Consider the following 24871-nt stretch of genomic DNA (forward strand, 5'->3'; position numbering starts at 1 on the left):
AGAGACGAGGCAGACCGGGTCCACACTCTGTGATCGGTTTCTCTGTGTCAGACCAACTTCCCAGAATAGCAACTCGGGCGGGCTGCGCTGTGCTGTGCTCTGCTGTGGAGGAGATGGAGGAGGAAGTCAGTACAGCGGTGGATTTAACAACTGTTGCTTTTTGCTGCTGCGGAACCAAACTAGCTTTGTGTCGGCGCTGCATGGCGCATGTCGGGCTAGAATGAAGTCTGCTCCATACCGAGACATTCAGTCTGGATCAATGTGCAAGTTCATGGGATTACATAAAGTCCTGCGTGTTTAAGGTAATGAAAAAGAGAGCGGGAGAAACACACGTGCATGAATCGGTTTCCTGGCTTTGCTGACCAATGTGTCGCTGCTTTAATGGAAGCAGTCAGTATTATTCGACAGAAATAGAATAGAGACGCTTCAGAGCTGCTGGAGGCGCATGTCTGCGGCAAAGGCAGACAAGGAGCGTCTGTCTGGTGAATGGAGAGCCAGACGGGCTCTGCTGTAGACTGCGGTGATCGGATAACCTGTTGAATTGAAGCTGTCAGTCAGCTCCATGCCAACACAGCCAGCAGAAAGCACTTAACACGAGAGGCACAGCGCGTTGTCAGTGAAAACAGGCATCCCGGTTTAGCAGGTGATGGTTATTTCCAGAGAAGTGCTGTAGTCTGACAGGTAGACTCACTCTGTCCTCAGTGATGCCAGTTTAAAATAGTTCTGACACCTGTTTTGCTTGTGACACTATTTTTAATTCGACTATTTTAAGTCATGACTGTTAAAAATAAATTCAGGAAGGCGAAATAAGATCGATTTTAATTGTTCTTGTCTTATTGTCCTGAAAGAAGGGGGGTCACATTCAGCAGTTTAACGGTACACTCCAATATTCCCATTTCAAGCTACGATTAAAGCGCGCAAGACTGCCCCTCAAACCTCGAGTGTCATCTCCACAGCAGCTCTTAGACAGTTCCTGCCCACGGATTTCCAAGTGTTGAAAACAGCCTGGCTGCTCCCAGTCGCCATGGCTAATTCCTTAGGAACCGGTGGATCCAGTTTGATCCATCCCTCTCTCTGCGTCTTTCCAACTTGCTGAGTCTTTCCCCCCTCTCGGCTTTCCCACTGTCAAAGTGCGTCGAGCTCGCCTCTGATCATTTTTTATTTGGTAAAGACTCCTGAGGAAATGTCGCAAGTTTGAAGCAAGCTCAGCTCGGGACGGTCAGGACGGTGTCGGTGCGGGGTTGAGAGAGGAAACCTCGACTGGACGCGCGCAGCGGCTTTGACTCAGCAGCAGTCACCTGTAGGGTTTCTAGATGCGCGAAACTTTTCTCTGCTTTTCACAACTTTTCCAAACTAATCTTCTGTTAATTGGATTTCAAAAAGATTTCTTAAAATGGTTCTGTGTTTCTTTTATAGATATGATCAAAACTGTCTTAATAATTTTCACTTTTTCTTGTTTCCTTAAAGGGAGGTGGAGACAGCTTAGCACCCCCTACCTCAGTCCTTGACTGAAATCACCAACCCAGTTTTGTGCAGGGAAGACGCTTAAAGGTAATGATATGAGCCTGTTTCTTCTTGACTTTTTTTGTTTCACTTAAAATCTGAAGCAGGCAATGCTGTTATCCTAAACTAGTTGAGTCCATTTAAAAGAAAATGAAAGTAGTTGAAGTTTCAGAGTTTAATTCAAAACGTCAGCAAGTTAATTAACATTTTTAATGTGTAACATTGTGGCAGATGAGTCAAACCTTCAGAAAAGAAAGCATGAAAGTTTTTGGGCATTCTGTTTTCCTTCAGTAGACTTTGCACCATGCAAAGAAAAGTTGGAGGTGAAGAAGCGAGGGGTTATTCTTGAGCAGAAAACTTAGCCTTACCAGATTTGACTGTGAATATTGTTCATTTAATTCCTAAATTAAAAATGATCAGTCACATTTAATAGGTTATTGTATTTCTATCCAGTCTCAAAGTGTCCAAGGACATGCAAAAACTGTCAAAAGAGACATGCATTGAAATGTGCCCCTGCTTAGTTTTGTTTTCTTTTCACTTGAGTTAGCATGGCTAACTATCAAAGTTGCATCTTTTTTAAAACATGTGTTGCTCATATTTAAATATTAATGATATGCACATTTTAATTCATACGGAAATTTAATTGTTAATCATTTGTTTCTGTATTCTGTGCATCCGTATATCTGCATGCGTGAAATAGGAACCGCATGGCTAAAATAATCAGTTGCATAATTTCTGCAGAAACAATAGTTTGTCATCACGTATGGAATAATTGTGCAAGTTCTTAGAACTGAAATGCAGAACACAGTCGATATGTCTGCTGTATTTTTATTTACTTCTATTTAACACGGAAGATTTTTGTCAAGAACCTGAAACTAAAACTGCACTCATTTAAAGTAGTTCACACAGTGGTTTGCTAAATATAAACACCTGCTTCTCCAATAAGTACCCAGCACAGACCACTGTCTCATTTGTAATGCACGTTTGCACAGAGGAATTCATGCACATAAAACTGCTTAACCCTCCAAAATTTGCATATTAGCGTTGTGTAAAGCTTTACATTGTGTGCAGGGTCAAAGTGTTTGTCATTGAAGTTTTTTTTTTTGTTTATAACGTTTTCAGACAAAGAGTTTAGGCTGCACGGCTTTTGAAAATATACATAAAAGTATTTGCAAATGAAGACATATGCATGCTTTCTAAAAAAAGGAAATGTATCATTTTCATCGCAATGAGTTACTGATATTTTTTTTCCTGCAGGACTCCCAAAGCACTCGAGATGGAGGCTCCTGATGGCCACTGTGCTAGTAAGTAACATACACACTGTATTGATCCCTACTTTGTAACAGAGGTTGATTTTGTGTCATATTGAAGTATTTCCTCTGCGTCAATGCAGACGATTATGGTTATGATGGTGGTGATTTCAGCTCTGTGCTATGAGGTTGTTGTGATGCTACTGCAGACCTGATTTGACCGCTGCGTCTTCTTCAATACAGTGCTTTCCCCAGATAAACAAAAACATTTTTTTATTTTTTTGCAAACACAACACTAGAATCAAGGGATTTTCCCCTCGCGCAGCTTTTTGTCTCTTCACATCCTGTTGAATGCAACAGACACTGGATATGCTCTTTGTGGTCCTCCATTGCCCTTTGCTGGTTTCCTCTGGGCAGGTCTCTTGCATATCCTCCTTGCCCCCCCTTGAAGTTTGCCGTGCGGTGCAGATCTGTAAACAGGTAGCGTTTTATCTATGACATCATCGGGGATTTCAGATCTCCATCGGGGGGGAACACTTTGCAGGCGGGGTAGGGGCGGTGGTGGAAGAAAAAGTGGAGGCTCTTCCTGTTCCTGTCCATCCGTGGGTCGCTTCTGAGATGACGCTCAGTTCCGTTAGCATGAGCCATCGGAAAAATGACAGCAGAAGTGGATAGCAAGAGTCTATTGTACAACTCAGTTTGGCATCATTAAACTGAGTAATACACGCTCTCATTCACTTTTGTCGCCAAAAGCAGCAGCTTCTCAGCCGATGTGATATTTTGTGATGGTTTGATGTTGTATAGTTAACAGTTCTGCCGGAAATGGTGGTTTCCAAGTTTGTGTTTGATACATCATTCGTAACTTTTGAAATTTAAGAGTAACATGATTAGGGATGGGTACTTTTCACATTTGAAACGATATGGTACCAATGCCTGGTACCTGGCAATCGGTACCGGTACTCAGAGGTACCAATTTTCTGTACTTTTTTGTGTTTCTATGGTAAAAAATACCAATTTGTTTAATAATAAAATACATATTTTTTTTTTGACTACACATATTTATTCTTCATTAAATAACCTTGCAATGCAGTGTTCATGTCCAGCATGAAAAAATTGGCTACCCTTCTACTCCCTCACAGTCAGAAGTATGCATTTAGGTACCTAAACATGGCACCTTTTGATTTTACATGAACCGGTACCTGGTACTTTTGACAAATTTCAGTCAGTACCTATAAAAGTACCTAATTCCGTACCCATCCCTAAACAGGATCAACTTTAAGTTTCATATATGCGATAAAGAGGAGCATGAGGGGCTTTATGTCTTACTAACTCCACAGCCTTGTATCTTACCACATCCAATCATGAAATTTTAGCGTAAAATACCTAAAAATGTGTTGCTTGAGGTTGCTAATAATTGCAACTTCTTTGCAGACTACTCCGTGATACATAGAAGAAAAGTTGTCTTTAAAGCTTGTAAAACATAGTACGATTGTAGACCTTGTCTTTTGATTTCAGTTCAGTGACATTTCCAAGGGGGGGACATCCTGGTTTGGACCGCATGCTTACCACACTGACAAACTGTCGCTGAGCGAGCTAGCTAAGCTGCGGCTAATGCCTGTGCGCTTCCTAGAATGGCTGTTTGGGGACACTGACATACATTTGGAGGAAGTCTGCAGCTTCTCTTCTTTGTATAAATTTCTTCTATAATGCATGTGCACATGGCAGGTTTGATGAGGTTTTTTTTTGGGGGGGGGTCTGGAGGACATCAATATAATTTACTATATTGAAGCTAAAAACTTCACACATGCATAATTAAATAAACACTTGTCATATTTCTAGCTAATTTACGGCTAATATGCACAGCTGTTAAAGTGGATATGTTGGTCTAATAAATGTACAATTAAGCAGCACAGATGCAAGCAATGCATGGTCATTTCCTGTATATGTGTAGTATCCAGCTTTTATCAGAACTTAAACATTTGTGTTGGCGAATGTTTCTTGTATCATCCACAGTGATGTTGTTATGGTCTATTGGTTGGAATTGTTCTGTGACTCAGAGTAGTGGTTTGAAACAGAGACACTGACAGCGCATGTAATTGCATGTGATCATCAATATTCGTGGTTTCAATTTCTGATGTGCTTTTAGCTTTGAAGGACTAACTTATCAAAGAGGTTGCAGTTTTGGAACCCAGAACAACTTCACCATTTTAAAAAAATGTGGGGTGTGTAGAGGCTGAATGAAGCCCAAGCAGCAGTGAAATGTACAAACACTGGGCTGGTCAAACACATCATTTCTGCTTTTTTCTCATTTTTAGGGTCATCTCATTGTAGTATTGTTAACTGTTGCGGCTGTCTTTGTCACAGCCAATCTCTACCTCGCAGGATGTCGTATGAAGGGAAGACATTTTTTGTCATGAAACAATCTTTTCCCCTTTATCACACACCATCTTAATTTGTCACGCATACATTCTTGTTCTCACGCAGATTATTCCAGCCATTTTAGCAAACACTAGTCTCTTTTTAACACCCAGCCACACCATCTTTCAGTTTTATCATGATGTGAAAACACAATTTCAGCTCGTCTTTCCTGTGACAATTCTCGCCAGGAGGCATTGCGAGTTTTCAGTCTCCAATTTTTGTTTTACCTGTCCTCTGTTATAAGTCGCTTAACCAAATATAAAATATCTACCACACATTATTAAAAACTCATCTCTTTCCATCATAAAATTATACCAATAAAGTTATGCAGCCTTTAGCTGGGAAATAATTGTAATGTGGCCGTCAGAGTTGCAGAGATCATTTGCTCAGCTCTTTCACTTTCAATCGCTTTTTGAATGGTATTGTTGTGTTTGAATTTCTCTGATTGGAATAACTGTAATAAACAAACACCCTTTATTTTCTGCTAAATTACAGTATACTATCATGTTCCCTATCAATATATTCTGCCAGATATTTAAAAAGTATCAATTTATGTAAGTCTTCCACCAATTTTTTTTCTTACTCGTTAATTTTTAATAATAGTCCAGAAGTGTCAAAAACCAATGTAAAAATGTGACGTGTGCAACACTTGTAATGATGTAACGAACAGTGCTCACATTAATAATTTACCGCTTTCTAATTTCACACAAATAACTCGCTAACATGCCAGAGGAAATAAACAGAATGAGCCGAAGATAAAGGCTGAGCTGCCACATACACACTCACTCACACACTCACACACACCCATACATATTTTATATTAAGTGCCGACTTCTCTGTGACAGTGACCGAGTGGGAACTTCTGTTCTGATCACTATCAAAGAAATTCAATAATAGACAATTTCATTCTAAATCTCTCAAATCATGATACAACTGCAAATCTGTCTTTTGATTTTTGCTCAGTGACATTTTCGAAGGGGGACTAGCGCAGGCTTTGACCACAGGCTTACCGCACAGACAAACACACTGACACAAATCCAGCTACCTAACTGACAATTTAAGTCTGTGAGCCAAACTATGCAAACTTCACACTCTTGAACAATGAAGGAAGGATTAAGAGGAATATTGTTTAATTTATTATCACCCTCTGGTTGTCCGATGAAGGGTCTGGTCTGGCAGACGCATTATTGTTTCCCAAATAAATGCTGCTTTATTGGTCTTTAACAACCCCCCTCCCCTCGAAAAAAAAAAAAAAAAAGAAAAAAAAAAAGTTTTTCTTGCAACCAAATAACTTGTAGCTCTTTGTTGCACTTACTAAGGTTTTCCCTGTGTCGCTTTGGACAGAAGCATCTGCTAAATGAAACTGTAGAGCTCTAAGTCATAAAGTAGTCCATGTTAAATGTTTGCCTCTTGTGAAGTGAAGTAATAAATGATTGGTAACTGACAAATAAGGGAAGGGAAATTGAAAACCGTGCAGTGCCTGTATGTCCCTTGTTGGGGAAAAGCTCTTGCTATTTGTAGCTTTTAGTTAGTTTCATTTCATTTAATTCTTTAAGAAACATAAAAATTGTACGTGCAGGTTGTAGCCTCAAACTTACATCAGATAAACTGTCTTAATTTCGTTTTAATCGCTTATGTTGTGAATACTAATACAGTGGTGGCTGTGGCTCAGTGGTCGTCGCTGTCATCTCTCAATTGGAAGGTCCAGGGTTTGATACCAGCTCCTGTGATCACATGTTGAAGTGTCCTTGAGCAAGATACTGAACTCTAAACTGCTTCCACTGTTAGTCAGTGGTGTGTGGATTTGTGTGAATTGGTTGGATAAAACTGGTGGTTCCTACCAGACATCAGTCTCCCATCAGTGAGTGAATGTGGTGACGAGCATAGACGAGTGTGAAGTGCTTTGAGTGGTCAGAAAGACTAGGAAAGTGCTCCATAAGTACTGGTCCATTAACCATTTAATGTTGTCAACACATGTTAAATCAGCTAGTAAAGCCAGTTCCATATTGGTATGTACCTGCTGAGTCAATGAAACAGAAACAGTTTTGCTAGTCAGCAACATAGTTGTTCTTGTAACAAATTATTAATATCTTTATTATTATGGGCCTGAAGTGAATTTGAAATTTCTTGTCCAAGCCTTACGCCACTTTCAGCAATAGAGCCCCAGTTATTACTGCCAGAACTCTTAAATGCTTTACTACCTGGATGTAAACAACCACAGATGTCACTTGGCATTTTCCTGCATTCTTTGTTATTTTATTGAGAAAAAGTTGTAAGGTGGCTGTGTTATTTTGGCGTAAAACCACTTGATCAAAGTTGTGTGTACACCGCTAAAACTGAAATCTAAGCTCATGTTTTTGTCTAATTTTTGGTTAAAAGTTTTCTTATTGTACTTGATAAGAGCCATATCCAACTGACAAGTCCAGAAACATGTTTTATATTAAGATATTAAGATACGATAAGGAGGTCTGAATTACTTGTAACAAGTGAAAATATCTACCAGTGGGGTAAGAAAAAAGTGCTCATCAAGTTTTTTGAATTTAGAAATAATTTCTCTACATTTTTTCTAACCCCACTTGTAGCTATGTTGACTTGGCATAAGTAATCTAGTCCTCTTTTTTGACTAAAATAAGATATTTTTCTGGTCTGTCAAAGTGATTGGAACTCATATTAAGTCTTAAAAGATCTATATATTTTTTTAACTAAAATGAGACAAAAACACTTGATTATATTTTAGTTTTTTTGCAATGTAACCAGCGTAAGCATGTGCACCTTCATTTGAAGGCTGCTAGCTCTGCTAATGTTAGACAGATGCCAACTTTGTAATTAGATTTTGTCATGTAAAGATAAATTGTTCCCAGTTTTGACGGCTTTATTTTTCTCCTCAGACTTTTCAACCTTTTACTTAGCTACAATACACATTTATTTTGAAACAGCTTCAACATTAGTAGCTGTGTAACATCTTTAACTCTGACATTGTTGTTTAAAGAAGAACTGATTATTCATCACTGTTTAATGATGTAAAGGAATATACTCACCACACCAATATGACCAGTTTTATATAGGGTGTGTAGAAGAGTATTGCTAGTAAGTAATTTTTATTTTTTACATGCAAAGAAGTCTATGACCTTTGTGAAATGACAAAAAAATCAACATCTCCATAATTATCAGTCACCTGTTGTTCACCCTCACCACCCTCAGAGGATTTTCCCACACATACTGCTGTAAAATTTACAGTAATGTACCATCATAGTGAAATGAAATAATGTTTCCACTCATAATTGAATAATTTGATTCGTTATGTGCAAAGTGCTTTGAACACACTATCTCGTTTTGTGAACGTTTCAAAATAACGCTCTCATTTTCCAGTCTGTTTATGACTCCCTATGCTTGGTCAGTGGTGTGTGTCTGCATTTGCGTGTCTGTGTGATATGAATCTGTCTCTTCAGGAAGGTTCAGGGTTTGACAGGAAAAACCAGCTCCCAAACAGTCTGTATCCAGCACACCAGAAAGGACGGCCTCGTGACTGTGGAATAGAATCTGCTTTAAGTCCTCACACACCTTCCAGTGCTGCTTCGACATTTTCTGTGTTTTAAATCTTCAAACACAAGCAGGCGGGTTGAGCTTAACCCTGGTTTAATTTTGATTTATCATGGCTAAACACTGCTCCTGAACCTGAATACTATTTATAATTGGCTTGTGCGATCCTTTAAAGAGCTGGCGGGACACGTAATTGCGTTGACCCTTGTTAGATTCCTGAGAGGCTGACTGTACTTTTGAAGCTATGTAATTATTTGGTGTCACTGATGAAGTCAGCATCTTTTACACCTACAGGTTTCATGTGAACACATTTGTTCCTTTCCATTTGCCAGCTCATTAGATTACCTCAATTTTGTACACGACTTTAAAAGACCCATTTACTATGCTGATTTTACTGAGCACAGTTGACTCAGCAGAAGAACCAGGGCAACCAACCAGTGGGAACTTAAGTGTGTGAGTTTCTCCATCGTGAACCGTCAAAAACCAAAACATCTGACGTCCCCATTTGAATATGTATATGAGTACAGCCTCCAGTTAGCTCAGCATCAATACAAGCGTGACCTCCTTCTGTGATAACTGAAGTCTTCGTATGATGTACTTCTGTATCTGAACAAATCTGATAGATTTCACTGCGGCTGTATTCTAGCATTTTATTCCAGACAGTCCCAAACCGATCACTCTGATCCAGACAACTTAACCTTGGTGCTTCTAGGCGAGCTGTCATCGTCTGCTACAGTAATGGAAAATCCTTCATGACAAATCTGGGCCACTCCTGTCTCCAGGACAGCATTGCCAAGGGATAGCCAGCGTCGGTTACCTGAGATTTCCTCCAACCCCAGCCGCTGCAACCCGAGCCAGGGCCCAGGGATTGTGTCATGGACAATGTCTCCCAGTATGCTTCACTCAGTGGGGCCGCCACTACAACAGAACAATACCACAGAAGAGGTTGTCAAACTAAGAGGAGCTGTCACAGCAAGAGGAGATCTAACACAGATTTCTTTTTCATGTATGAGGGATCATTTCAGACGTATTCAGTGCTGACAAATTGTAACATGGCCTTCCTTGTAGCGGTTTATGATGTAGCGTGGTGTCTGTCCCTTTCATTTTCAGTGGAAACTCTTTGGCTAGCAGTTTAAATTTGAAAGATTTTAGGCCCAAACTGACTCTTTCCGTTGTCATCAGCTGAAGGCTAACCTTTAATAGTACGCCTGCTGAATGATAGCTCGCTGTGGTTCCTGAGGGATCTGACACCTGGGTCAGCAGGGGTGTTTGCCTGTTGCCACTGTATTGTTCCAGTGACCCTGACGAGGCGGGGGTGTAAGGGGATAAGGGATTGGTTTGCTCTCCCTCTGAGTGGACACAGGGATAATCATAGCTTGGGTTCTGTACAGAATGCTGAGAGGATGCAATCAGATCCACTTTTACTGGACATAAGGAGCTCATATAGGTGTACGGGGACTAGAGTGTAATGACCTCTATAGTGAGGGATCAGGTTGGACCATGGAAACTTAAAAGAATGAAACAAATCATTGTGGATCAGAGAAGGCTACCGCTTAAGTGTTTATATTAGTTTGGGTATTTTTATATTTATTTCACTGAAAAAGAGAATAAACTCCAAAAACCTCTCTCAGACCTTGTATGGAGTGTATCAAGAACCTGCATTCATATTTTTTTATTCCTACTTGCTTCCACACAAATAGATTTTGCAGCATTACAGCACTGAATTGCATTGTATTTATTATACCACTAAGATATTGTACAGCACAATGAAGGCTGCCCTGTTTCTGTTTGTCTCCCAGGTAACGGCCAATGCTCTCCTGGTAAGGAGAACTCGAGAATGCTGTCAACACCCAATGGACAGACGGCTCCTCAGGGTCCTAAATCCCCAATTGGTAAGTGGACTGTCAACAGATGCACATTTTTGCAGACAAGCACAGTGCTTACACAGTTTCCTCTTTAAAGACACGCAGCTCTCTGCCAATAAATGAGAAGATTGTGATCTTTGTATTTTGAGTTGATGAAACTCGACACTCTCACAATAAGAGCCCTCTGAGGAAAGAGGGATTACTTCATTTCTTCCATGTTGGTGTGAGAGTTTATTAGAGGTGTACTGACTCACTGAGACAAAACAGGAGAAACATTTAGGACAGGGGTATCAAGCAGACAACATGTGGGCCAAAAGAAAAAATCCGGCTGCAGGATGCAAAAGTGAAGGAATTACTTAATCAGAAATAAGTGTAAATTTAAAATAATATCTAGAAGTTATTTTAACCATACAGTAAAATTTATATTGTGAAGTTCCAGATACCAGTGACTTAATGATACACTGTAAGTCATAATGCACATGAGTAAAAGATAAACTCAAGCATGATATTAGTGAAATTTCACTTATTTTATTAAGGAAGTCTGGGCTGTTCACATTTTTGCTGACAAGAACTCCGCAGTCCAGTTGTTGTGTGACACCTTGTTTTGTTTAGGTTTAAGAAATTAAGGATCAGATTTTCAACAAGTAAATGAGAAGGGCATATTTGTTAAATTAGGTTAAACTTTAATGACGCCTTAATGTCAGGTGCAATATGTAAGTGACAATCACAGGAATAGTATATAAGGACGAAACAACCTGTCCAACTCCTGTTGTGGTTAAAGTGACTTCAGGTTTTGTCCCATGGGGGAATGAATGCTATATTATTAGAGCTAACAGGGCTTTGCTATTTGTAGAATATGTTGTGAAAAAGGTTTAGATTAATGTGTCATCTTTGTTGGGCCTCTATACATGTGTGTCAGTGTCTGTGTCTGCATCAACCCCCTCCTCTGTCTATATGTTGATGTTTGGGTTGTATTGGGACGTTTTTTGGCAGAGGGTAAGCGTGGCTACGTCAGCCAATTACAGAGCGCCCAGTGCGCAAATGACTTTGTGTGTTGATTAGCAAGTGGAAGAAGCGAATAAGGGCAGCTTCAATAGTGGACGTAGCACAGAAGAAGAAAAACACAACTAGAGTGAAATGATGCCAAAAAAGATAAAGCATTTTCCTTAACAAAGGTGAAGTTTGGCTTGACTTTCACTTATCTAGGGGTATTTGGAGGAAGAGCGATGTGAGTTGGTATGTGTCAAATACCTGTGATTAACTTGTGCTAACATGGCAAGTTAGGTACATGGCTCTCGAGTCTCTCCCACGTGGGAAGGCGATGCTACAAGTGTTTGCTGGTCTGGTGAGTGCGTTAATGTAGCTTTGGTTGGAGTCTGTGGGTGTGTGCTGCAGCTGGCACTGATCCAAGGAGCAGAGCCCAGTTTGAATGTTGTGCTGTTGGGTCCTGCAGACCCTAACTTTTTGAGTTTTATGAACACATTTGGTGGGTCTGTCTGCCCAGTTTTAATAAAGTAAGAATTCAAAAAATGTCAGAATAATGCTCCTGATCTGATTAGAATTTTAGCTTTGGTTAAGCTCATTTCAATTGAAATGAATGAATGCTCATTTCTCGTGATTTGAGATTGCGCAAAAAAGCACTTTTAAACGACTTTTTTAAAGGACTGGATGTTGTTGATTGGCTTGAAAAGAAAAAAATAAGGAACTGATGATGTGACTGATGTCTCTCTACCTAAATGCTTAGCTTCTGGCCGTCTCCTTTGCATCACTCTCAATACTGAGAGTCTATTTTCATGCTGCTTCATTTAAAAACAAGACAACAAGAAAGCTACCAATCAAAACAGACGCTTGACTTCCATCTTCCTTAGTTTGTCTTGCTGATGTGATGTCAAGGCCACAGCTTGAGTCAGGCTATTGGAAAGTCACACCACAGATGACACAGAATTTTCAACCAGACCAGGTTTTTACCCCTTACTGCTGCAATCAATTTAGATATACATTTATATAAACAAAGCTTTTTATGTTCTTGCATTCTTACAGATGCTAAGTTAAGTGGAAAAAGTAAATTTGAATATGGCACATACAGTAGTTACAAATGAGTTACATAAGAAACAGATAAACTATATAGCTCTCTGAACAACTAAGTTCCTTCGATATGATCATTGCACTGCAAAAACTAAAATCTTGTCAAGTTTTTTGTATTTTTTTTTTCAGTAAAAATTGTCTTATGCTCAATATGAGCCACATTTGACTTATCAGTCCAAAAATGTCTTGTTTTAAGGGATTTAAAAACAAAAATGAGTTCTTTATTTCTTGTAACAAGTAAAAAAATATGGAACCCAAATAGTTTGCTTGAAAATTTGCTTGAAACTAGATTAGATTTTTTTTGTAACTTGTTGCAAGAAATTCAGACCTCATTTTTGTCTTCAAGTAACTTGAAACAAGCCATTTTTCTGGGCTTGTCAGGTGAATGTGGATCATATTTTGCCTAAAAAGGCATTTTCTAGTAAAAATTTGACAAAAACACTTGATAAGATTTCATTTTTTGCAGTGTGGTATGTGTATAATGTGAATTAATAGACATTAGAGGAATACAAAGGTCATTTCAGCTGCATCAAGACCTGACAGGGTTTATTCCCAACAACAGGCATCAAAGGGTTAATCAGAAGAGCAAAAAGTAGTCTGTAAACACACTCTTTGAATCCCTTATTTATACTTTTTTTAAGTTATATAAAGTTAAAACAGCTCGGAAATCAGTTGTCATTTTGCGCTAAATAGGCCTGTATCAAACTGAAATGGAGTAAATTAAACAAACCTAAAATTTTATCGAACAACATTGCTCTTTTTGAGCAAATGTCTCCAACTGGTACAGCAGCCATCAAGGTTTGAATCAAACTAATGAATTGTATTAAAATGTAACATTGCCAGATGTTGAATGGAAAAGTTTCTTGTTCTGGCATGTACAGTATGTGTGAATGAACTTTTCATATAAACTCACTTTAAAATTGTATGTAGTCTTAGAAAATTTTGAAAAACTACAAATAAGGGAGATTGAAAATCAGGTTTTTGAAACAAAAACAGAAGTCTGATATGACCACAAGTGACAGTTAGTGGCAGTGGCATGTTAAACCTTGATCCAAAGACTCTCAAACACAGCTCAGTCACCCTCACTCAGAGGAGTTGTCTCCCTTTCAACCCCCTCTGCCTGATGCCTCCGTTTAGCTTAAGCAATGCCACGGTGAAACAGCACTGTGAGAAAAGAGGAAACAAAGTGAGCAGAGGGAGAAAAAGGGAAGCTGCTCTCCCACAGGTTGAGAGCTACAGGGAGGCAGACGAGGCCATGGTTTTCACAGGGAGATGCTCTTCACCGATAAGAGCTGTTGTCATCCCTGAGGTTGCCCAACATGATTCGCTTTTTGAGCTTTTGTTGCAAAAGGAGGGCTGCATCACCTCAGCTGCATGAAAGTCTCAGGCTGAAACACCAACTGTCCAGCAATTTTCTGGGTAATGTGCACTCTGCCTGGTAATAAAAAAGGAGAAGAGTAGAATTACATCCTTTGGGTGTAAGGTGACAGTCTGGGTGATGGGAAAGACAAAATATCATCTTCATAATGATGCAGGGCGGTGTTGTCACCCAGGATCTCTCCCCCTGATCTTCTATTGATTATGAGTTATACAGATAGATCGCAGAATGGTCTGTGGTTTATCCAGAGCAGCGAAAATATACCAAAACTGCATCTCTAGAGACAGATGTAAAGAGCTGAGTAGCAAGGACGTTCAGGTCTGCTCCGTGTTGCCAGGATACAGCAGGCGAAGACAAGGCTCAACGGCATTGTGGGTCTCGGGATAAGTATTTCTTCTGTACAAACTGTGGCATTGAAAACATACAGAATCTGTTTAAAGAATGCTGTTGCCTGAAAGAATAGGCATAAAAGAAACGTTGCTTGAATCTTTTGACAAGGCTTTGAGTGTTTCAGAGCCTGAGGGGACACCTGACGGATGCTTTCTCATGGAGGGTTTTAGTAAAACAATCTCATATACCCACGCAGTCATTATTACCGCGGTAATTCCTTAAACAGGAACATCAGGATCAGTAGGTTTGCTTTGGACAGTGTTCAAACTTTTCCACACTTTCTCTAAAGCTTCCTTTTACATTAGGTGAAGAAGACAGAGCTGAACTGAGGGTTAGGTGTGATTTTAGCTCAGCCTCTCTCCAGAAACTGAAATCCAAGCAAGTATTTTGGTGTTACTGATAAAAATTGTCCTATCATCATTACTTGTTCAGTTTCTTGTACAAGCAAGGTTTCTTAGAGGCAGATTTTTTTTAACCCTTAAGTCAGTCATAATTTTTGTCTTTTAGTATCTTAAAATAAAAACTTCTCAGGTGAATGTGGCTCATATTAAGTCTTATAAGACAGTTTTGTTGAACCAAAGTTTGTGTATGGTGGTAGAGCAGTTTCTACAGAAGGCAACAGTGATGATTGGCTTCCGCCCTCAACGGTCTTTGGTTCTTGTTATTCCTTAGTATCTCCTTTCTCTCAAACCACCACACGATCCAGTCTTATTGCCTTTACTGCCTTTGCCTTTTTGCCTTTTACAACTTTTTTCTGATGTTATTTATTCATTTTAACTGTTTAATTTACTGTATGCTATTGTTTTATCTATAAATATATCATCATTTTTATTTGTTTGATAATTTTTCCTTCAAAATTTTACCAAACTGAACGTTATTCAGCAATTTTACTGTTATTATCATAACTTTCTATTTATCCCTTTAATTTATTTGTTTTTGATGTTTTAATCTTTCTTACCATTTCTGTTCCCTTCTTTGACCAATGTATTCTGACCTCTGGTCCTTGTGGTCTCAGTCAGTGTTGTTGGGTTCTTGTGCTGCCTGGGTTCTCTTCTCCTGCTGTTTTCTTTTCATTTTATTGCTTTTCAGTTGTCTGCTGTTAGTTTTAAGGTTATATGCCTTGTTTAGGTTCTGCTATTGAACTGTTTAATTACTGGCATTTTAAATTTTATTGATTTTTTAATTTTATTTTTGATATTTTTTTTCTTCTGATAAGCACTTTAAACAAATTTTACAGTATAATAATAATAATAATAATAATAATAATAATAATAATAATAATAATATATTATATATTATTATTATTATTATTATTATTATTATTATTAATAATAATAATAATAATAATAATAATAATAATAATTAAAAATATTTATTTATTTATTGAATTATTATCATTTTTTTTCTTTCTTTTTTTTTTTTTTTTTTTTAAACCACAGCCCTTTCACAAGCAGGACTAATATTCATGCTACATCAGCATTTGAACTAAACTGCCTAAGTTTCCAAAGTTTGCTGCATGTCTGATCGCATATGATCCAATTGTTCACCCCAACTCTACCCAGGTTTTGTCCCACCAAAATTCATTTTTGCTAAGCCAAAGTGTGAACACAGTAGGCGAGGTAGCTGGTGTTTAAATCATGGAGTGTCAGTGTGATCAACTCGTGTGATCTTGGTGCATGTAGTGAGCCTGCTTTGTACGCACATGGCCCTGATGTGAAGGCTCTTCTTGGTCAGAAATGATGGATATGTTGTTTTCATATCTTGATTTTCTCATGTCTTTGTTTTAGCTGCCCCAGTCCTCAACTTTCTGAATTTCTAAACCAGATTTCCGCATCTGGCTGTTCTGAAGTTCTCTAGAAATGTCTAGGAGTGTGTGAATGCAGGAGTGTGGAAAGAGCTTGAGTGTAATTCTTACAAAATTTCATTTGCTAAAGGGAAGGAAGTGAAGTTTTGCTTAATGACATTGAGAAGTTTTGTGGTTGAATCAAAATGCAAAATTTAAACGGAGTGATATTAATGCATCAGACAAATACCAAAGTGTTTCTGAATATATTATATGCTGTCCATAGTTTAAGAGTGTACGTTAAATTTGAAAAAAAAATCTGAGACAAAAAAGCATTTTCTCTCTATAAAAAACAATCATAACTCCTTTGTGCTTCTACAAATGAAACACCCAAAAGAGCCCTCACTTCTCTGATTTAACCACAAACTATTGTTTAATATTTTTTTTACGTAATGGCAGATTTATACAGCGTCTGTCTGTTCCATTAATAGTTTTGTTCCATCGGAATCTAACAGGTCTGAGTATTCTTATGAATATGAAACCAGTTTCTCTCTTTGACTGAGGTGTTTTTCAGTATTCATGATCCAAGCGTTTTTTCACACACACTGAATCAGGTCCGGTTGTGTTGGTTTGTAGCCTGTGCAGTCCTCTCCTGTGGATTATTATTTTAGTGTGCTAGTTGTGTATAATTAGACTCACTAATTACTGCGGAGTCTCAACGAGGGACTGCAGGTGGTGGATAGTTTCCCGCTACTAACACTCCTACTCTCACACACGCTCACACACACACGCGCACGCTCACAAACAATTATACAATGTCTTACCCTTGTCATCCAGCCGGTCTCCCATTGCCTGTGAGCTGCTCTAAGCTACAGGGCCTCTGACACTCCCTTTCTCCCCAGGGACAGCCAGGAACCAGACCAGCCTGTTTCTTTTTCTTTCTGTCTCACTCTCGTGTATCTGTGCGTCAGTTTATCCAGATACTGTCTACAACTCGGGAGGACTCAATAGGATGGTTCGTCTGGTCGAGCTTTGCTGATTCCTTGCACCGTTATCAGAAATTCCCCTGCAGTTCATACACACCTGATTCTGCAGAGTATTATCCTCAGAAGTGATTTCTTCTGAGTTGCATTCACACAAGAGTGTTGCTGCCAACATGGATGTATAATGACAGCTAATGGCACCCAATGCAGGAGAGAAGAAGAGGAGTTATCAGGCAATCTATCACTTAACACCAGCAGACAATGGCAACGTGATGCCAGCAGATAATGTAACATCAGAGGGAAATCTCTGTAATTTGAAAATGTGAGGACAAGTCCAGGCTTAAGTTTCCAAGAAAAGCCAATTATCGCAGAACTCATCCACTTTGATTTGTGCAGCTTCACCTCAAAACTTAACCAATGAGTTTTACAGATCAACATCTTTAGGAAACAGATCTGCGAACCCTCTTTTTCTGATCACCCCGTCCAAAACTAAGATATTAGTTATTGATGTTCTGTTGTCGAATACTCTGCCAGTGCTCAGTCAAGTAATTCGAGTATCCCTTCAATCTGATACTGCAAGCTGTGTAACGATGCCTTGTTTTTGTTTGTGTTTTATAGAAGTGACAATTAAGCAAGAGGAGGATACGGCGGAGGAGGATGACAACAGAAGCCCAGCACTAGAAGAAATAGGCCAAACAGGGGAGGAAGCAGACACTTTGGAGGAATCCATGACTGACAGCCCGGGCAACATACAAGACGGATTATCAGGATCCATTGTGACAGCTGATTCAGGAAGCCGGCCAAATGGTACTGATGGAAACATTCACTGGCCTGTAGAAGTGTTTGAATCTCTCCAGTATCACTATTTCATAAGTATTATTAGGCTTTCATAATCCACACAGGATGATTATTTGTCGTGTATTAAAAAACAACAACAAAAAAAAACAACAGGGAGGAATGTAGTCTTCCCGTCTTAAGAGTGACTCAGAAATCATTTCTCCGAGAGTGGGTGTGGAGTGTGTTCTGTTTTTTTTTTTTGTTTGGTTATTTTTGTTCAAAGACAATAGCTTAGACTATAGGAATTATTATCAGGGAAAAAATATCCTAGGAATCCTCCGCAACCTGTTCCAACTGACGCCATAACTGCTCTGGTTGTCACAGCTTAAGGATCATATTTCTCTTTTCCAACTGGCTGAAGATCAAAAGATGTGTTATTAGAGCGGACAACAGCAGGTGGAAAGAAAACATGTACGATTAGAAGTGTGGGCTGAACTGCCTGAGTTTAATGTGTAAAAGTCAACGTGCGTAATATGCAGAGTCTGGACATATATAAAGATACAGGGGGAAAAACTGGAGAATGTTTTTTGTTTACACTAAGTTCTTGGGTCTTGGGAACAGATATCAATAGTGATACAAACTGCCCTGATGCACTGCAAGAACTAAAAAGCTGTAATGTCCTTGTTATAGCAAATTGTCTTATTAGACAAAGTATGAGCCACATTTATCTGAAAAGTCCAGAAATGTGTCAAACACGAAGATTAAAAAAAACAAAAATGACGCCAGAATTCTAGAAAAAATCATCCAATAGGTAAGACAACTTGCCTGTCAAGTGGCTAAAATTAAGAACAATGTTGTAACACAAGATAACTTAAGTTATGTGCACATAACTGCATATATATTTTTATAAGTTTAGGCCTATAATTCATACGAAACCACAGTTTTACATCACAAGCAACAATATTTTCTATAAACTCTAGCCAAAATGAAGATTTAAATAAACTTAGTGGTTTTGTTTATATACAGGGAAGCAGAGTTTTTGTTTCTTAAATGTCACTGGTGGCTCATTCTGATTGGCTGGCACGGGTTTTACATCTGAAAAACATAACCAAATATGAGTCTGGCATGCTTTGAGTTGCACTTATCAGTGGATTTTCCCAGTGTGTTTAGACAGAAGATTTTTTTTGAAAAAGAAAATACCCAGCTACGTCTGTATGATGTCTTTATGCCCTCTTTTTTATAAAAAACTGTCTAATCAGACAAAATATGAGCCACATTTACCTGAAAAGTCCAGAAAATGTCTTATTTTAAGATATTAAAAGACAAAAATGATGCTTGAATTCCTGAAAAAATCAGCCGGTGGGTAAAAAAAAATCCTGTCAAGTTTCTAAATTTAATAATTTTTTTCTCACAAGATAACTTAAAAGCTAATTTCTATTACCCAATTTTTTGTGTTTTTCAGCCGTTCAGGCTGAATTATTGTCCTCAATATTTTGAAACAAGACCATTTTATGGATTTCCTAGATCAATGTGACTAAAACTGAGTCCAAGGAGACAATTTTTTTTACCAAAAATAAAAATCAACACTACCTTAGATTTCAGTTTTTGCCTGTCTTTTAAAGACACAAAGTAGGAGAAATTAGTTAAACAAGTGATTCATTAATATTAAGAAAAAGTTTGAGTGAGTTCATTTATTTGAATAATTTTCTAAATGTAAGGAATCTGTTACAAATTACTTGATGTTTTAATCAGTTTCAACACACTGCTTGGTAATATTTAAGTATTAATTTTTCTAATGCTTAAAATTTTGATACATATAGCACAAAAAATCCCAAAAAGTTGGACATTACAAGACGGTGTTTCTGCACTGGGTAAGGACATAAGTTTTCATGAACAAAAAACTGATTGAGGTGAAGACAGTATCATTTTCTATTTACAGCTCTACTTTAGCAGGTATAGCTGGTCAGTGGTTCCCACACACACACAGACAGTCTTTGTTTTCAGTTACAGAAATACAAAAGGTAAATAAGTTCAGTCAGAGACAGAAATAAGTTTTCTCGAGGCTTGTTGAGACCTTCTAAAAACGTCTTCCTTCCACAGTGACTGTGGTAATGACTTCCTGTGTCTGCCTCTGTCAGGTGACAGGCCATTCCAGTGCAACCAGTGCGGCGTCTCGTTCACCCAGAAGGGAAACCTGCTGAGACATATCAAGCTGCACACGGGAGAAAAACCCTTCAAATGTCCGTTCTGCAGCTACGCCTGCCGACGGCGTGATGCCCTCACTGGTCACCTGCGAACTCATGCAGGTAAGATGCTCAATAAAACTTTCCTTGCAATGATGGTTGTTGAATAATGTTTTTTAAACACAGGCATTTAAGTTTGCATCCACTCTCATGTTAGCCAATATAGCCGGTCAGGTTGGTCACATGGACATGTGGCTTTGGGTCCATTGGCAAAGCCCAATTTATCGACTTATCATAACATAGGCCCTTACATGGAGACTCAACCAGGAACACAACCTGGGTTGGAGTGGTCTAGAACAGGCATGTCCAAAGTCAGGCCTGTAACATCTCACTAAACAACATTCAGAATGTGCGCAACATTACTTGTTTGCAGCTAAAGCTGTGTATGCTGTGCAGAAACTCAACATCTCTCACTGCCAGGTGCTTAAATGGATGTATTCATCAGATGCAAAAAAAAGTGCTCTATGAACAATGAGAGAACATGACATTAGAGGACACAAGAGTGGATTTAAGTCATGAAATCAGGCACCAGAATGAAAAAGTTGGAAGATTAAAACTTCAGAATTCATGATGAGAAGTATTCAGGGCTAAAAAAAATTGCTTGTTTGTCAAAACATTTTAAAAAAACAATACTGATAAAATTCAGATTCTGGTCCAGCCATTAAAAAATCCTGTCATATATTCCCCACATCCCCAGCAACAAAGAGCATTTCAGAAAACTGATCTTATCATCTGGTATCAGGAGAATTGAGGGACAGGTGGGATTTATTTTAAAAGTACAGTCATGGTGCAAGTGTGTTTAACAATCCTTATTGAATGACTTCTTTGAGAAATCACTAAAAATGTTAAAGTTTGGAGTTAGAGCATTCATGTTATTTTAAGAGTTAACCCTTTAAGCCCAGGCCTGTTTGGGTCTCTGCTGGAAAAATGACTTACCCAAACTGAAAAGAATTTATCTCTGTATCAACAAGTTCTGTTTCAATCATTCTGGTATTTTAATAAAGGGAACACTCTTGACATTTGTTCAGAGGTGTCAGTATTGGTATTTATGTCAGCAGCTCAGAGTAAAATCTAAAGGATTACATAAATGAACATGAAGTTCAGTTGAATTGTGACTTAACGTTTGTAGCAAAGTTTCTCCTGTTTAATCAGATGTGCACTATGACTATATTCATATGTGATGAGTGCTTCATTTTAGGCCTTTTATTGCAGAGTGACTTCAAAGTTCCCCATTTGGAGGACTTTGGGGTTGAAAGAGCCAATCAATGTGTCAGTAATGCTGTGGCCACATCGGACTCGAATTGGCAAATTTAAAAACGTGTCAAGCCCCAGGCTGGATGCTGGACTATTTTGACAAGCTGAGGGGCGATGCGCTGACGCTTTATGTGTGAGCATATTCATCTCATAACAAACCTCTTCACTCAATCCCTGAGGGGCCTGCTGCCTCTCCCTGGTAATCCACCTCCACTGGCCCTCCCTGGCTGTTCCCTGCGACCTCATCCTCAATCCCCCAACCCGTGTTCCCGGAGGTCTCCCTGGGGATAATGAAGGGGTCAAGGAAAGAGAACTTCCATCTTTTCCCTGGCTCTGCCCCTGCCCCGCTCCTTCCTCCTCTCTATCAGTCTCTTCCATCTTTTACGACAAAACTCCACTGAGAAAAATACAGTTGGACTCAGTGATGCAGGCAAATCCAGCTGGAAACGAATATTTACAGAGCTTACTTTCAAAACCTGTCTCCTCAGCGACTTTCACCCAAACCTGCTCCTTTTTTTTTCCAGTCTCTGTAGAGTACACACGTCGCATCGTATAACTCTGGATGATGACACCCTGCAAATTAACTTCTCCATCTTCCAGCGGGGTTGGGGCCAGAGTAGGGATGGGTACCGAATTAGGTACTTTTTTAGGTACCGACCGAATTCTGTTAAAAGTACCCAGTACCGATTCACGTAGAATCAAAAGGTACCATGTTTAGGTACCTAAATGCATCCTTGTGACTGTGAGGGAGAGGAAGAGTAGGTAATTTTCCATGCTGGACATGAACACAGCATTACACGGTTATATACTGAGGAATGAATATGTTTAATTGAAAAAAATGTATACTTAACTATTAAACAAATTAATATTTTTTTACCACATTAACACAAAAAAGTACAGAAAATTGGTACCGTTAAGTACTGGTACCGATTGCCAGGTACCGGGCATCGGTACCATATCGTTTCAAATATGAAAGGTACCCATCCCTAAGCCAGAGTAGTTGGCAGTTAATTTTAGCCACTCGTTAACAAATCAATGACGTTGGGGGGGAATGTCATTGCTGATTGGCTGCTGTGCCTCATGTGTATTTGCATTGAAAGTTCAATATTTTCAACTCGAGCGTAGAGGCGTTTGACGTCCCAAATGCGCCGAACACTCCATACGCGCCGCGCTACATGCGTCATCCGCCTTTGCATTGACTTTGTATCTCGACGCAAATTTGCTTCTGGTGTGGCTGTGGCATAAGAGCTGAAGACACTTGGTTGTTTCATAAAATCAAATGTGGCCCTCTTTAAAACCAGTTTGAACACTCCCGATTTAGAATTAAGTTCTTCTGTTTACTAAATGTGAGGTTTTAACCATGTTGAAAATGTCGACCTTTACATGGTCTTTGCCAATCCAGAAAAGAGCCAAGAGGTGGAGTTGAGTTGGTAGGGATTAAACCCGATTGTTGCCCACCTGCCGGTCAAATTTGTCAAGAGTACTAAAACAATCATGGGTTATTGTTTTTGTTTAATACATACAGATGAGTTCAAATAAAAAACACAGATTGAGTTGTTAGAAATTAAAGAATGGATGTGTGTGTGAGCAAACACAAAGTCTTATGGAGGTTCTCCGTCTTTGCCCCACGTGATCGCTTCAGACTTGGCTTCTTTTTTCAACCTGCTTGCTGAATAACAACCTTTCAAACAAGAAGACTTCTTCAGAAAGCCTTTTAAAGGCCTTAAATGTCTTGTACTGATATTTCTTTCCCTATGTAGCCTCATGTGCCTTTGAAAACTAGCACAGCTACAGTAACCACAATAGCCATATGTGCTGGTTGCAGACTCTGCCTTCCATCGCTTCTCAATAGTAGCTATGTTTTTTTTTTAATAGATGAATGATAAAGACAGCGCAGTGAATGCACTGTGGTTAGGTACCAAGGACACGCTGTTCCTCAGTTGCTACTGTCGCTAAGGAGGAAGCTATCTATTTACTGAGAGACACACGGGGAGCGCTGGCTGTCTCTCTCAACTGTAACCCACTTTCCTATCAGAGAGGATGTGCTCTCCCCTCATGTTCACCTTTGAAACCAGGCTCAGACAATACCGTCATATCTGCCTGTGATGCCCCCACAAAGGGTTACTCATACGCAGCGCTCTTTCTCAAGTCGAGGTGTAAATGTGTGCAATTAGTGTGTGTGTTCTGGTTACTCAGTTCTGTTTTTTCTTGTGTTTCTTTCGACTTGACATGACATTCTTTTGAATGCAGGAACTCAACACTCTGAGTCTTTGGATGCTCTGCGCCTTGTAGGTCTGGCTTGGTGCTTTGCCAGGAAGAGCAGGTGTAACCAAGAGGGGGATAAAAAGCACTGAAATGGGTGCCAGGAAAAAAGAAGACTGAAAATAAGAGTTAGCAATAGAAACAGATTATGCTACTGTTCTTTAGGATCAGGGTGCTGTCAGAGGAGCCAGGGTTGTCATTAGGACCAGGCCCAACTGGGGAATTTCTGAAATCAGTGAAAGTGATGGGGCTCATAAGTTTCATTAGCAGTTTCAAACAGCAACATTAATCTTCCAGGATTGAACATCTGTAAATTTGTGTTGCTATGCTGATGTATCATCACACAGTTTATGACACAGTTTGTAAAAATGAATATTTCAGCTTCAACATAAAATCCTGTCAGCAATGTTTTGCTCTAATCACACTTAGAAAAAAGAAAAATGTAATGAATATGCATTCATTACAGCCATGCTGTCTATGATGGATTTAGCTTGAACTAAACTTTGAATAAGAGGCAAGGAAGTTTTGCCAGTCAAAGGGAAAGGGGTTCATGCAGCGAGGAACCTTAAAGGTAGGGTCTGCAGGAGTTTTTGTGACTTGTTATTAAACACAGCATTCAAACTGGGCTCCTCCTCATTGGCTCAGTGCCAGCAACAGCGCACACCCACGACCTCCAACCGGTGCTACGTGAAGACACTCACTAGCCCTGCAACCACCTGTAGCATCGTGTTTCTACATAGGAGACACTCAAGAGCCGTGCACCTGACTTGGCATGTTAGCACAAGCTAATCATGGGTATTCGACACAAACCTGGTTAGCAGAATGCTAAATCGCATCACTCTTCATCCCGTGCTGCTCTCCAAGTTCCTGAAAGCGAGTGGAAGTGTAGCCAAGTTTCACACTTGTTTAGGAAAAGCTTTATATGTTTGCCATTGAGTTTTACTTTGGTTGTTTTTCTTTCTCCCTGCTACGTCTGTTATCACAGCTGCTCAGGATAGCTTCTTCCCCTCACTATCATCAACACGCAAAGTCACCATCAACCACGCTCACTCTCTGCCAAGAAACATCACAATACAACAAAAACATCAACGTACAGGTGGAGGAGGGGGGAAGTAAATATGTTAATCCTGCAAAAGTTAA

At 39.3% G+C, this 24871-nt stretch overlaps 1 protein-coding gene across 1 annotated transcript in view; it reads left to right on the forward strand.

Moving 5' to 3' along the window:
- The first annotated feature begins 2770 nt into the window (after positions 1–2770).
- Positions 2771–24871, forward strand: part of ikzf2 (IKAROS family zinc finger 2) — a 29859-nt gene continuing 7758 nt past the window's right edge. Inside the window, exons 1-4 of the mRNA XM_074695120.1 lie at positions 2771–2807; positions 10511–10603; positions 17814–18002; positions 20111–20278. Coding sequence (XP_074551221.1) covers positions 2780–2807; positions 10511–10603; positions 17814–18002; positions 20111–20278 — 478 coding nt within the window. The 5' untranslated portion in view covers positions 2771–2779. The remainder of the gene's footprint in view (positions 2808–10510; positions 10604–17813; positions 18003–20110; positions 20279–24871) is intronic.

This window comes from Halichoeres trimaculatus, unplaced genomic scaffold (genome assembly GCF_033239565.1).
Source record: "Halichoeres trimaculatus isolate MK-OKI-2021-1 unplaced genomic scaffold, fHalTri1.1 fHalTri1_scaffold_19, whole genome shotgun sequence".
In the NCBI taxonomy this organism is placed as follows: Eukaryota; Metazoa; Chordata; class Actinopteri; order Labriformes; family Labridae; genus Halichoeres; species Halichoeres trimaculatus.